General features: G+C 44.2%; 1 protein-coding gene across 4 annotated transcripts in view; it reads right to left on the bottom strand.

The window, feature by feature from the left end:
• KEL (Kell metallo-endopeptidase (Kell blood group)) overlaps positions 1-15573 on the bottom strand; it is a 70442-nt gene that overhangs the window by 19267 nt on the left and 35602 nt on the right. For 3 of the 4 annotated variants that reach the window (XM_048504254.1, XM_048504252.1, XM_048504253.1), the window contains exons 7-13: positions 11713-11778; positions 7467-7655; positions 6520-6665; positions 5066-5240; positions 4646-4756; positions 2348-2446; positions 1047-1124 (exon numbers count right to left, since the gene is read on the bottom strand). In XM_048504254.1, the coding sequence (XP_048360211.1) occupies positions 1047-1124; positions 2348-2446; positions 4646-4756; positions 5066-5240; positions 6520-6665; positions 7467-7655; positions 11713-11778 (864 nt within the window). The remainder of the gene's footprint in view (positions 1-1046; positions 1125-2347; positions 2447-4645; positions 4757-5065; positions 5241-6519; positions 6666-7466; positions 7656-11712; positions 11779-15573) is intronic. The other variant, XM_048504256.1, reaches the window with a different exon arrangement.

Raw genomic sequence — 15573 nt, 5'->3', positions numbered from 1 at the left:
GTCTGTCATAAAAATGGTTCTTCTGTACTTCTATCAGTATTGTTCCTTCTTCAAGTTTCAAAAGCTTCTATCAGTAATCAGTAAAGTCCACCTTTTACAACAAAGTTCTGGCAGGTAATTTGGTAGCTGCTGTTTTGTAGGCTTTTTATCATTTACTCTTTTTTTACTGCTTTTCATTAATGAGTTTCTCACCTTCATAACATTAGATTTTAAACTCATCATTAAATCAACTCAGGTCATGGAAGAGTCAGAATTAGGGTTGCTCTCTTTGCCCAAGAAAAATATTTTTAAATCAGTGGCGCGGGTGCCACAACTTCGTTTCAGGGGAAAAACCAGAAGTATTGTAGGGTAGTCTGATAATTCCTAGAGCTATCCTGGTTTCCTGGAAAGCAGAGACGTATCTGGGGAAAATGGAGCCTGGGGGCAAAATCTGAATTCCCTCCCACCCCAGCGCCCAGGTCTGCTGCCTGGAGCTAGGGAGGTGCCCAAGTCTACTGTCCAGAGCGGGTGAGGGTGGCCCGGGCCTGGCGCTTTCCCTCCACGTGATTAGATGGCGTGATTAGATGAGATGTGATACCCATGTCCCTCTGGAAGATATGCCCCTGCCAGGAAGTGATGCCATGGTGCACAGGACACCACACACCCCCATGCTCCCGCCAACAACCCACCCGCCAGCTGCTAGACATGGCCTGACATGCATCATTACTTAGGTTAGAAATGTTTACATATATGTTATACCCCATCAAGTCACTTCTGACTTATGGTGACCCCATGAATTAATGACCTCCAAAACATCCTATCACTAACACCCTGGCTCAGGTCTTGCAAACTGAAGGCCTAAAAAGTAAACGCCATTTCTACCCCATGTGGCATCAGTAACATTTGACACCAGGAGATCCTGTGAGAGGCTCCAAAGATTTGGGAGTCATAGCTTGGATTCAAATTTTATCAAAATGGCATGAGATAGAGCTACAAGGGAGTGGGAAATTGTCCCTCAGTGGACTACAGAAGAATACAGTCATATAGCAAATGTTTAATCAACTCACTTCTTGGTACTCGTGATCCATTTCCTCTGTTTGGTGGATGCCGCCTGGGTAGCCAATCTCCACCTGCACACCATACACCTAAAAATATAAAGGGAAACCACCCGAACAAATAACTTAGAGCACTGATTAATAAGATGTATCAACCCTACTCCATATGATCCATATACACAGGTAAGTACTCTGAGCATGGCTCAACAACGCATATTTTTCATTACTGCATAATGTATGCTCTTGTATGCAAGAGCCCTGAAGCACAGAATGGTAAGCTGAGTTTGATCCTGATGGAAATCGGTTTCAAGTGGCCACCTCAATGTGGCTTCAGCCTTCCATCCTTCCAAAGTCAGTAAAATGAGTCCCCATCTTGCTGGGAGCAAAGTGCAGATTGACTGGGGAAGGCAATAGCAAATCACCCCATAAACATAGTCTGCCTATATTCTGTTCCACATAAAGATGATAGTATGGTTGTATATTCCTCTGTAACAGAACAAAGCATGCCAGACTTTCATTGTTGTAGAATGCTCCCCCTAGGTCTTAGTGACTACCTAGCCCTGCTCCCGCCCCCCCCCTCCCCCCGAGTAAAGGGGAGATGACTGGGGAAGGCAATGGCAAACCACCCAGTAAACAAAGTCTGCCTAGTAAATGTCATAATGTGATGGCACCCCATGGGTCAGGAATGACCCAGTGCCTGTACAGGGGATTATCTTTATCTTTTTTTCCACTCTTGTATGCAGTACAGCACTGACAGGGATTCTGAAGCTTGACTTGGGAACCTCCACCATCTGAGATCCTTCAGCTTCTGAACTAGGAACAGACCTTTCCTTGAAAGGTCAGTTAACAGTTGCCTTCTCACTGACAAATCATTGATGCACTCCTAGGTAGAGTTACGCTCTTCTAAATCCAACAAGGTCAATGGACTTAGAAGGGCATCATGCTGATCAGGATTACACTGTACAGATTTGGGCCACCATTTCCAGCTACTGTCAGGGAAAGGATACTGAACTGGCAAAATACATTCCCAGGCAGATTTAGGTATGACTGCTCACCCTTAATCCTGGCTTTGACAACAACCCATGCATACCTTAGGGTTGCCAACCTCCAGGTGGAGTCTGGACATCTCCAGGAGTTGTAACTGATCTCCAGACAACAAATCAGTTTTCCTGACGGCGGTAGCTGTTTTGGAGGCTGGACTACACGGCATTAAATCCCTGTGGGGTCCTTCTCCTCCCCAACTTCTGCTCCACCCTTAAAATCTCCAGTAAATTTCCCAACGCGCAGTTGGCAGCCTTATACACGATACTCACTTTCTCCTTGGCCTCTTGGTGAGACTGGCTGTCCATCCACTCCACTTGATCCAGTTGGTTGTGGATGGAATCTCGGATCTCAGAGAACATCTGCTCTGCCTGGAAAGGAAAAACAGAGAGATGCCGAACGTTAATCAGCCTTCCTTACTGAGACTCAAAGTGGAAGCTCTAAGGAGATGTACAGTCACTTCCATGGAAATGCTATGACACCTGGTGAGAAGAAAAATGAAGTATGCTGAGGTGTGTTGTGTTCCAGACCACCAAATATAATGATCATACTTTCATTCTGCCCCCACAAGCCAAACCAAGATTATTCTTTCCATGAGGAGGATTCGCTCAGTCATGAGTTTCACCTGAGATCCAGTGGGTTGGATCCAGTCTAAATTTTCCACTCTTGTTAAGTGGGTTGTCAGTGGGTTGTAATATCTTGCCCCCCCCCCACCCCATGGACCACTGATCTCCACAAAATAGAGCTTGTGAAGGATAGGGGAACCTCAGGAACAGCATGGGTGGCAACCAGGGGATCTTCAGGAAAAGATTTAGTAGATTCAGGACTTTACACATCAAGTGATTGAAATGTGAAATTTACTGCCAGAAGATGTAATGATGGCCACGGGCATAGATGCCTTTAAAAGGGGATTAGACAGATTCATGGAGGCTAGGTCTCTCAATAGCTACCAGCCATTGTGACAAGGGGAATCGCCATATTCAGAGGCAGTAAACTTCTGAAACCATCGCCAGGAGGGGCTTGGCTTGTATGCCCTGTTGTTGGATCTCCAGAAGAATTGGTGACCACTGTGTGAAATAGGATGCTGGAATGGATGGACCACAGATCTGATCCAGCAGGGCGCTTCTTATGTTCTTAAGAGGGAACTGGTAGAATTACCCCACCCGTTTCATTAGTGCACAGTATAGTCTGGATTCAACCATCCTCTTCACCTGGGCATTTGGCTGACTTCCACTGGAAGAGGGGGTCCCAAAGTGTCTGTCCACCCCTCCCTTTTTGTGGGTATGTGGGTGTCTGAAAATTTAGACTGTTTTAGGGTTTTTTGGATGGGATATTATTGTGATTTTACCATTGTTGGATAAGATTTTGTATGGTTCCTATTGTAACCCAGGCTAAGATCGTGGTAAGGGTGGGGAGCAAACATAAATAAACAAACAAATATCCTCATAGAAGATACTGTAACCTCCAGATTAGACTATTGCAACTCACTCTATGCAGACCTTCCCTTGCAGCTGATCTGGAAACTGAAACTGGTCCGGCATATGGCGGCGCGGCTTCTTGCAGGTGGATCTATTAGGGATCACATCTCTCCTGTGTTGCACCAATTGCTCTGGCTCCCAGTGGAACACCGGATCACCTTCAAGGTGTTGGTGTTGACCTTTAAGGCCCTTCATGGCCTGGGGCTTAGGGACTCTCTCTCTCCATATGTCCCTGTTCGGCCTCTGCAATCTGCAGAGGTAAACTTGCTGGTGGTTCCTGGCCCCTCAATGATGCGACTGGCCTCTACTCGGGCCAGGACTTTTACCGCCCTGGCCCCTGCCTGATGGAACGCTTTCCTTCCAGCCGTCAAGGCCCTGCAGGACCATGGACAGTTCCACAGGGCTTGTAAAACAGAGCTGTTCCCCCGGGCTTTTGGGAGGCCGGTCACTGATTGCCTCCCATGCCACCCCCTATATACCATCTTACTTGGCCGCCATGTCCTGTGCCTGGTCCCCTCCCAGGGGGTTAGAAGTCTCTGACGGTTACCATCTAATGTTAATGTTAATGTTAGGTTTTCCTCTGGTTCATTGATGCTGTATTTAAATTGATTTTGTTTAATTGTTAGCAGATGACTTTTAATTGTTTTTATCCTTGTACACCACCCAGAGCCCTTCGGTGATGGGCAGTATAATAAACAAACAAACAAACAAACAAACAAACAAACAAACAAACAAACGCATCCATCCATCCATCCATCCATCCATCCATCCATCCATCCATCCATCCATCCATCCATCCATATATACATATATACATACTAGTGTTGGGCCACTGGATTTTTCCCCAATCAGAACCCAAACCGGCTAACAAAACTCAGAAATACCAATCAAATAAACAATGCTGGGCTAGTCCTACATCCACTGGCCTGGCCAATACAGGGCCACAGACGGCAAACTATGGATTAACAGTGAAGAACATGAAGCAGACATTGGTGCAAGGCATGGCATTGTGATACAGCAGGGTATTAGTTGAGGGGATCATGAGAGAGTGAGAGGAAAGTTAAATCAGGTCTAGCATCATTGAATACCTACGAGATCCTTGGCCTTCTGGGGGAAAATCTCTTGCACAATCATCTCTCCAAGTACGGGACCAAAGAATGTACTGGTCTCGCTCAGGCATTTCTTCCATCGAGCACTTCTAACCTGGGAAGGAAGAAAGGAAAAGTTACACTGGGCACAATTCGCAGGGAAGTTCTCTTAACAAGTACTGATCGTCAGTCAGTGTGGGTAGGAGTTATTCTGGAATTAGGACTGATCTACAGACTGCAGAGATCAGTTTCCCTGTTTTAAAAATGGCTGGTTCGAAGGGCTGATTCCATGGCATCACATCGCCACTGAGCTCCCTCCCCAATCTCCACCCTCACCAGGCCACACCCCCAAACCCCCAGAGACTTCTCAACCCAGAATTGACCATTCAGTGTGCAAGAGAACAGAGAACACATCCTTCCTCACGGCATGGAAAGGGGAAGTGAGGTCGCTCGAGAGAAGCAGGCTAACCATCTTGGGTTCTGTTGTTCTGCCAATTAATTTATCTGTAATTTCCTGTTGAGCCTCCTGGAACCGTCTGTCCAAGGCAGGAGACATATTCGCAACCAGGCAGAGTATCATGTAGGTTTGTAGAATATCCCTGCCAGAAAGATAAAACATGGGATTGGTTTCACCACAGCTGTGTTTTTAATTTGTAATAACAATGAAAAAGAAGAGACAGTTATTTATTTTGACAGGATGTTATGAAGAACGCATTCCAAGTTGCCCAAAGGGACTTAATCCAAACATAAACCACAAGAGACATATCACCATTTCATAGAGGTAAGAGAGGTAAGACGCTCTGCTTTTCAGTTAATACCCTACATCCGCCTCCTCAGTTAGTGAGACCAGGTCTACCGCTTCAGCCTCCCTCCTTGGTGGCGGTGGGGGCTTGAGTGAAAAGACAGTGTTTCCCCGACAGCATGATGTCACTTCTGACCAATACCTGGCAGTTATGCCTACTTGAAATTCTAGGAGTGTATTACCATAGAATTCTGTTTGAATCTTACAGCATTGCCATCAGCATGATGGAATTCCATGCATTCTAACCTCTCTCCCCCTCCCCTTGATTCATGGGATGGACCTATAATCACAGGACTTGAAGACTTTGATTTGGCTTAAGCTATTGATTCTTTATTGCCCGTGGGAATCAGCCTCTAAAGCAAGGGTTTCAAACATGTGACCGGGGGGGGGGGCATACTTAGCCCTTTGAGTGGGATTATCAGGCCCACGAGCCAGCTGAGGCAAACCCCCTCACTCCAGATCTGGTCTGACTTTGAACTGTCTCTTAACCTCAGACTTCAGAAGGGGACTACAAGACAGTCAGAGAGACAGATAGGTCAGGACACTAACATCCTCCTTTCTACTGCTCTGTTAGTTATCCCTTTAATGTGTAGATTGTAACTCTCAGGGAACTGTTCTTTTTTTCTGCTTTTTCGCCTTCTCTCTACACTTCTCCTCCATCCTGGCACCATGAAGGCAGGGAAAGCATCCTGCAACTCTCCGCATCCTAGTTAGTTAGACTAGATTAGAAGCCTGTCTCTATCTAGAAATGGAGTTCCTTACGATAAAGGAAACATACTAGTTTTACAAAGATTAAAATGACCCAAATGTAACTTGGTTTTATAACAGCACACAAACTAGACGGTACTCGGCTGAAAGGCACGTGCTCCACAACAGTGTGGAGGATGGGTTGACAAAACCAGGCCAAGCCCTGAATCTCTGAATTTGTCACTGTGATATCAAAGCACCCAGTGTGTAAGACCTGAGCAATTTAGCCACGGTCTTCATCTTCCTGCAAACACATATTCTGCCAATGCATGCGAGCATTCCTAGCCCCAAAGCACAGACCTCAGGTCCTCCCACTCCTCAACACCCACCTCCTCTTCTGCCACTGTCCAATCAGATGTGACATGCCTTTCAAATAATCCATGTCATGCACAGCAATTGGCTGAGATGTGTTCAGCTGCACCGGATAGAAAGCTGCCTGGAGACACGCCAGCCAGTTGATAGCGGGAGCCTCCTCCTAACATTAAAAACAGACAGAACAACATTATGGGGAGAAAACTCCTGCAATTACAAAATCCACCTCAGGCAGAAGGAACTGGGTGTCTTCATCTTTATCACACATCATTAGTGGTGGCGGAGGGGAGCATCACTGAAAAAATGGCTAAAGGGACTAATTATAGTCAGCTCCTCTGCCAGGAACACCTCTAGCTTGCCCCCAGCTGCCCCAATGTCCCCTCTAACACCAGTATAGCTCCTGGGTGGCAAGCTCTTCTGTTGCTTCTCTCTGCTGGCATATTTGCCCCTTATACTGGTAGGGTGAGCAAACACACCAGGATGGGCTCATTCTGCTTCCACAACTCCTTCCCCCCACCCTGGAGTGGGCTGTTGGCTGCTTCAGATCAATATGTCATCTGAAATCATCTTTCTTTACCTGTGCAGTATCTTTTCACACACACCTGTTTTTTGCACGTTTTCCACTGTTTCACAGGAGAGCGAGCACCACTACTGCACCCAAGCCATTTTTCCAACTGTTCCAGCTCTTCACCTTTCCCTTTCCCTCAGCCTGTTGCTTTTTCAGCCCTTTTTCTTTACTGTTCAAGTTTATCTTCATTCTATACAATCTTCATGCTGTCTTTCTTCCACAAAGCCAGATATTATTCTGGCCGGAAATTATTTTCTCTTGCCATTTTTTCTTCACAGTCCCTTAACGAGGTCAGCTGGCCCAGAACCAACAAGGCCTGCCCACTTTAACCATTTGCTGGGATAAGCAGAATATATTTGCTACTCCCTCCACTAGCATAGCTCTGGAGATATATACCTGCAGCTTTCCAATGGTGGTGTGGTAGAACAGCATTCTTCTCTCCTGTCTCTCCTTGAGTGGAGTCACTACCTTCTGGAGGTTGGAAATGAAAGACAGTGCAGGGGAGATGTAGCTGGAAGTCACATTCATCTGTCCTCCCATCAAGGCTGCCAGCTTCAGCAGATATGAGAGATACATACGTACAGCCTGCCAAACAAACGCAGCTGTCAGGAGTGTTCAAATACATATCCAGCTTGAAGCTATTCTGAACCATCTTGCAATCAAACCAAAGTATTGAGGCATGAGGATCATCGGATTGAAAAGGATTCTTATTGCTGGAGCCAAGGCAAAAGACAAAATAATGTTAATGTTCCTTCAAAGGGGAGGAGGGGGGAAATTGAGAATGGTCAGTTACTGACGAAAGCCAATGTAGCACAGTGGTTAGAGTAATGTATCTGGCAGACCCAAATTTGAATCTCAGCTCTGCCGTGGAAGTTTGCTGGGTTATTAGGGCCAGTCACTCTTACAGCCTAATCTACCTCAGAAGCTAGGAAATGCTTTGAATAAATAAATACACATTTGCATATGCTAACCAATATTCACAGATGCATGCATACACACACACATACATACATATTTACTACAATTTACATCGAAAATCAGAGGATTTTACTGGACAGCAGCCAAAGCTGAACAACTCAGAAGACAGCTCCAAAAAAAAAAGAGACCTTTCCCCAGAAAATCCAGGATCCTTGTCATCCAGGGACTCATGGAGATGAGCAAGACATACAATTTAGTGTCTACTACAAAGTTTGGGTTCGATTGGGGTGAGGTGAGGTGTAATTTTTGAAGGGGTCCACTGAGGCCTTCAGCAGTCTTGGCTAGAGATGTTTTTATAACAGAAACAGGATTGTTGGGAAATGGTCCCATGAGCTTGAATGACAGCTTGAAGAGGTCAATCCTTCCTGTATTGGGGGGGGGGGGCGCAGAAGTGTGCATGAGATGAAACAACAGGGTTTTTTGAGTTTTTAAATGAAGGGAGGACAAGCTGTGACTTGGCAGAAACAGAAGCACCTTGGCAATGCTGAATCTCTCTCATGTTCTGATAGGGAAATCTGCTGCCTCGTCGAAGGCCTGTTTGCCCTAAGCTGTGTTCTACTGATATCGCTGTGCACAAAGTGAGTCCTACAAAGCCTCTAGGGCTGTCTCTCATCCAAAAGAAACTAAATCTGATGGTAGCCCTGCCCATGGAATTTCTGAACATCACCAAACTATAAATCTTTGAAGAGCCCTTCAGCCTGCAGTATCTGTCAGATGTTTCACAATCCCCCACGTGCTTATATAAATTTTATCTAACACTGAAGGATCAGCTTTGCTACATGTAGTGTTGATTTCTTGGGCCGCATTAACTGGTATCACTTGGTTGCAATGAACTCTTATCTGGTCAACTGGATTGTTTCCCGGCTCCTAGCCTGCTGGGTGACTTTGGGCTAGTCACAGTTCTCTCCAAATTCTCTCACCCCCACCTACTTCACAAGTAGGTGGGGGTGAGAGGAGAGGAAGGGAAAATGAGTTTGTAAGTCATTTTGAGTCTCCTTACAGGAGAGAAAAGTGGGGTGTAAATCTAAACTCTTCTTCATGCAAGGGTGCTCTCCTCTGAAAACAAAACTCTAGCCCTTTCCGCTCAGGTCAAAAGCAACGATTTTGGGCCAGTAAAACTGTTTTGGTGGGGACCCTTCGCACAGGCGCCGCTGCCAAATCGCTGCAACGGCGCTCTGTTCCTGCCAAAATGGTGTTTTTAAACCTCGCTCAGGGAGCAAGGTTTCCATGCGAACAGCACCGGGTGGAAGCCGGGGTTTCTCCCCCGGCCCTCCCAAACATTGCTTACCTCCAGTTTCCTTCCGTCGTGTTGTGGAGGCCAGGAGACACGCCTCCTGGCCTCCGACTCCAGGGTCATCACTCTGGCCAGGGGGGGCATGTCCCCTGGCCTCCACAACGCGATGGAAGGAGACCGGAGGTAAGCAACATTTGGGAGCGGCGCAGCCCGTGCAAAGGCTGCGCCGCAGGCAGTGCGCCCAGTGGGACCATCTGTGCAAACGGTCCCACAGGGGTGCATTGGCATAAACTATGCCGATGCACCCCCGCAAGCTGGCCGTGCGGAAAGGGCCTCTGGCAGGAAAATGGCTATGGCTCAGTAGCAAAAATCTCCTTGGAATGCAGAAGGTTCCAGGTCCTGACATCTCCAGTTAAAAAGACCAGGTAGTTAAAGAGACCAACCTCTTTCTGGCACTCTGAAGTGCGCTGCCAGTCTGAGTAGACAGTACTGACAGCGATGGAGCAAGGAAGGGTCTGATTTGGTAAAAGGCAGCTTCAGGTGTGTTTGCATGAATCCAGGAATCTTCTGTCCCATCCAGAGACCAACAGGCCAATAATTCAATTTTCTGGAGATTGCTTGTCCTGGTTACTTTTTTCCCCCAAATAATTTTTACTTTATCAACAAAAAATTACAAGAAAAATTTTTTCAAGTAGAAAAAAAGAAAAGACAAGGAAAAAGAAAGACTAACAAGGAAAAAAATAAAGAAAAGGCTGTTTCTAAGACCGTAGTGGCGAACCTTTGGCACTCTAGATGTTATGGACTGCAATTCCCATCAATTCCCAATTGGCCATGCTGGCAGGGGCTGATGGGAATTGTAGTCCGTAACATCTGGAGTACCAAAGGTTCGCCAGAGCTTCATGGCTCACTCACACTGCTAATTCTAGATTAAAAAAAACGAGTGGGTCTAAAATCCAGACCCTTCCAGTTCACCTGTCAAATTTAAGCTCCTCGATATCTGGGGAGGTGAGAGCTGAGAAAAACTTCCTCTACAGATAGCAAAATAGCCCCAATCAGCAACGTGCAGTCTGACAGCACTCAAAGGCTCAGCCAGAATGAAACACCATTCTGCTGGAAGTCATCCTGGTCACTTTGGATGCAGGCAATTTTTTTTTTGGTCTCCCCTGGAGAAATTCAGGACTTCAGAACAGTTCTGGGATTCAGCAGCAATCCTATCCTGCTCTGCTCCCAAAAAATAGAAGAGTAAAGACAAGGAGTCCATAGACTTCCCAACTTGAGTTATATTTCATGTGAAAATATGTTTTTATAAACATTTTTAAAACATTGTCCTACCATTTGCAAACCCAATGAATTCCAAAATTGTTGTCCACATAGTGCAACTGTGAAAGTCTAGCTTACAACAGCCCTGTAATGTAGTTCACAGCAATGTTCCTTGTAAGCCACACGGCTGCATGGCCTTGCAGCCACAGTATCGGCGCAGTGTAGATAAGGATCTCTCCCAGGTGACTCAGTTCCACACGCAGCACTGCAGAAAGCTAAGAGGGACTATTGGTTCACAGTTAGTATTGTACATCTGATAAGGGACAGCAACAACCCTGCAAGATGTTCCAGTGTTAATATTGCCATACGGCAGCAGTGAAATGGTATGCGGTTTATGAGTGGTGAACATTGTACAATGTATTCCAGAGTTATCATACACACCTATGACTTTGTCACTGCACTTAGGTACAACATTCAGGTTCAAGGTAGACTCAATGTTGGGAGATCCTAGACAGGTCTGTGGCATTCGTTTACTTAGAACTGCAGTCTTGAGTGGGCTGTGCAGTTGATTATGGCAGCTATGCTGAGGGTGGCTGTCATTCCCTGAGTAAGCCATTTTTTGCTATCAAACTCTCCCCAGACTGTTTTCTTTCTTGTATTTCCCCCCATTTTATGAATGGGAAGATAACTAGAAGTGGTGGTGGCATTGTGGTTTACAAATAAATAGTCCACCAATAAAGCTGTGTCTAACAGAGTTTCTTACCACAACTGCTGCCACTATGTGTGAAAAAATGGCCCCGTAAGCCCTATTCCCATTTACCTGGGTACTTAGAAAAGTCCTGTTGCTGTCCTGGCTCTCTGCCCAGTGAGGCACACCTTATTGGGTGGGGGCCAAGGACAGCAATGGGACATTTCCAAGCTGCCAGGAAAGATCTTCCCTTCACACGTCATGTGCAATTTGAGCCTCCAGTTTATTACATCATGCTACAATACTACAGACGTGATATGCACAGACTTACACACCGCACCTAGTCCTTTTCTATCGGTGCTGGTTTTGAGAAAAGAGTTCCTACTGTACAAAAGATATCTCACTAAGGGAGCAAAAACAACTGTACTTAGTTAATTAACAGCAGATCAAAATTAATATTTCGTTATGGCTTGGCAGCTTACCTCAAGATAATTTGCGGTTTTTTTGAAGTGACTTTCAGGTGGCAACTCAAATTCTGGGTGGTCGATCTGAGAAAGGTAAATCAAGATGGACTGAGTGCCAGTGATGTCAGAAGTGAGATATCAATAAAAGAAGTATCAGCTAATTTGGGGGGGGGGGTGCCACTGGAGCAGCAGCAAGAGGAAAATACTGTGAACGTTAAGCTCTGTGGCAATCCTTCCCACGATGAGAAATAGGTTGAGGTTTGGAACTTTAAGATATTTTTTACAATTACATCAATAATTATTCAAGATAAATCATCATTGGTGGAAAATGCAGTCAAGTCACAGCCAACTTGGGTTTTCAGAACAAGAGACGAGCTGAGGTAGTTTGCCATTGCCTGCCTCTGCGGCAACCCTCAGCTTCTTTGATGGTCTCCCATCCAAGTTCCAACCAAATACATAAATAAACCAGGGCAGCTGCTGCTTAAGTCCCAAGATCTTTATTACACATGACCCAACATTGTTTATATCAGCATAATGTGTTCGCAGCAAAACAAACAGTCTTGTATAGTGCTTATATTAGCAGAAATATGGTAAAGGAATATAACTGCTTGTGTTTTATATATACTTCATAGACAACATAATCTTGTCCAAAACAGTAGTTTATACAGTGCTTCTATTAGCAAAAATTCGTAACAACTTGTAATCAATATAAAAACATAGGCAACAGAAGCCCAATTTAGAATGTAACAACATATAATAACTTAGGCAAACAGAAAGCTAGCTATGAACGATTTCAAAATCTTCGTCAGTATTTACCAGTAGACATAGCTAAATTATTTGCTATAGGGGAGAAGGACTTGCAAGCTTATTTTCATGTGAGAATCCTTCTCCGCTCCAGCAAATAATTTAGCTATATCTACTGGCAATTTATTTAGTTGATTAAACATACTAAAACAAGCAGATATATTAATTAATACACAATTGCAGGTGGCAAAACAAAATTATTTTGAATTACACAATAACCCTGGAAAATGGTTAGTCTGAAAAATAAGGAAATAACTTCAAAATAAATAGGTAGTAAAATTAGATAAGGTATATGCTGATAGAAGATAATATTAAAATTAAGGACAAGCGCCATTACTCTAAATTATATAAGGATTCAAGTATAAAGGAAAGGGAACAAAAAGAATATTTAAATAACAGGGATACTGGTAAATTAAGTGAGGATTATAAACTAGTCTTAAATAAGGAGATCACAATTGAGGGATTGAAAGTGATAGCAAACTTAAAATTAGCTGAAGCTCTAGGACCAGATGGTCTCATAGCTAAGTGCTACAAATGTTTTTGAAGAACTGACCCATCCTTTATGTAGAGTAATGAATGAAATTAAAGCTAATGAGATACCAGATTCTTGGAAAGGGGCCAATATTACATAAATTCCCAAATCAGAAAAAGAAGCATAATTTCACTTTTAAATTTGAGTTACAAATTGTTTACCTTGATCATTGCAACAGGGTTGAAATCTATATGAAAGAACCTGATGCATGAGGACCAATCAGGTTTCCTCCCAGGCAGGCAAATAAAGGACAGTATGAGAGTGCTGTTAAATGTGATGGAATATTATCAGAACCATCCAGATAGACGATTGGAATTGATCTTTCTAGATAGTGAAAAGGCATTTGATACATTGGAGTGAAACTTTATGATAGAAGTGCTGGAAAGGATGGCGTATGGGGAGAATTTTATAAAATTGATGAAAAAAATTTATAAGGAACAATATGATAGCTTAATAATAAATGGATAAATCTAACAAGACAGGGAAGTCCTCTCTCCTCATTACTTTTAATTATGGCATTAGAAGTTCTGATTAATGATATTAGAGAAGAGAAACTGATAAGAGGTGTTAGGATAAAAAAAGAGGAGTACAAGATTAAAGTTTAAGCTGATATCCATATGATAAGCCTAGAAGACCCCAAGGGACTTATATAAAAAGTAATGAAAAACTAGAAAATGTTAGGATTAAACATTTATAAAGACAAATCAAAAATTATTGTTAAAAATCATTTTTAACCTTTTAAAATGATCTCTGGAATTTATGTGAAATCTTTCACCTTGTGAGAGGGAGCTTTCTGATTCTAACCCACCCTTAGGAATGTTGGAAACCAGGGGCGTAATGACCATTGGGCAAAGTGGGCAGTTGCCAGGGCGCCCCCTTGGGGCGGGTGCCAAAAATGCAGGGTTCGTTTGTGGGTTTTTTGGTATTTTAGTGGGTTTTCCGCTTTTGGCCTGCAGGGGATGCAGTTTTCAGGCGAGCAGCACCAAAATTTCAGGGATGTTTCAGGAGACTCTTCTGATGCTATCACCCAGGTTTGGTGAGGTTTTGTTCGGGAGTCCAAAGTTATGGACTCCCAAAGGGGGTGCCCCATCCCCCATTGTTTCCAATGGGAGCTAATAGGAGATGAGGCTATACCTTTGAGGGTCAATAACTTTGGACCCCCTGAACCAAACTTCATCAAACCTGGGAGGTATCATCAGGAAAGTCTCTTACTGATACCACCCAGGTTTTGTGAAGTTTGGTCCAGTTGGTCCAAAGCTATGGACTCCCAAAGGGGGTGCCCCATCATCCATTGTTTCCAATGGGAGCTAATAGAAGATGGGGGCTACACCTTTGAGGGTCCATAACTTTGGACCCCCTGAACCAAAATTCACAAAACCTGTCTGGTATCATTAGGAGAGTCTCCTAAAGATACCCTGAAAGTTTGGTGCTGCTAGCTTAACAATTGCACCCATGACAGCAGGCACCCCCCAAATTTCCCCAGATTTTCCTTTTAAATCTCCCCCTTTGGCATGGATTTAAAGGGAGAATCTGAGGTCCCCAATTTAAACATTGAAAGTGATGCTGTTTCAGGGTGGGGAAGAATCCACCCCAAAATAGCATCACTTTCAATGTTGTTTAAACTGGGAACCCCAGATTCTCCCTTTAAGGTGGATTTAAAAGGAGAATCTGAACTCCCTAGTTTAAACACCACTGAAAATGATGCTATTTGGGGGTGGATTCCAGCATCACTTGTTTAAACGAGGGAGCCCAGATTCTCCTTTTAAATCCACCTTAAAGGGGTTCCCAGTTTAAATAACATTGAAAGTGATGCTGTTTCCCCCAATTGGGGGGGACTGGATACAACACCATAAAATGTTTTCATAGCAGTAATAAAACATTTTGAAAGCATTTTGAAAATATTTTCAAAATTATTTCTGCTGTGTGGCATGGCCTATTGTTGTGTTCAGATTTGTGAGTTGGGGCATGTTCTATAATGTGATGGTGACTTTGAAACGACCTGGTGTAAAAAATCATTGCTTGGTCATGGTGGGGGAGGGCAGCTGCCCATGGTGGGGGGCAAACTCCAGTTTTCCTAGATACACCACTGGGCGTAGCTACAAGGGGGCCGGGGGGTGCGCATTACACCGGGCATGTGCCTGGGGGGGGCATCAAACTCAGGTTTTGCCCAGGGCTCCAGTTTGCCTAGTTACACCACTGTTGGGAACTGGTTATCTTGATTGAAAATCAATGGGAGGGACAAACACAGAAGCCGAAGAGCAGAGGAAAATTCCAGCTTTGAGCAAGGAAGGGGCAGACCAGTCAGTCTGATTTTAAGGAAGAAGGCATATGTGGGAGAAATATGAATACAGGGGTATGTATGTATACTGGTATGATTATGAATTACAATGTATGTATTCTTTGTATCTATAAAAGATGGAGGTCTTTGTCTGGCTGTGTGTGACTCTCTTAGAGAGACACCCTGTGTTCTGCACAGTAAAAACATTTCTGTCTGTTTAAAGCTTGATTTTTGGTGTTATTTCCTTACAAGTCTTTATAAACAT

Source organism: Sphaerodactylus townsendi, linkage group LG07, assembly GCF_021028975.2.
Source record: "Sphaerodactylus townsendi isolate TG3544 linkage group LG07, MPM_Stown_v2.3, whole genome shotgun sequence".
Classification (NCBI taxonomy): domain Eukaryota; kingdom Metazoa; phylum Chordata; class Lepidosauria; order Squamata; family Sphaerodactylidae; genus Sphaerodactylus; species Sphaerodactylus townsendi.
The sequence above is the reverse complement of the archived record's forward strand: the minus strand, read 5'-3'. Positions and strand labels throughout refer to the sequence as shown.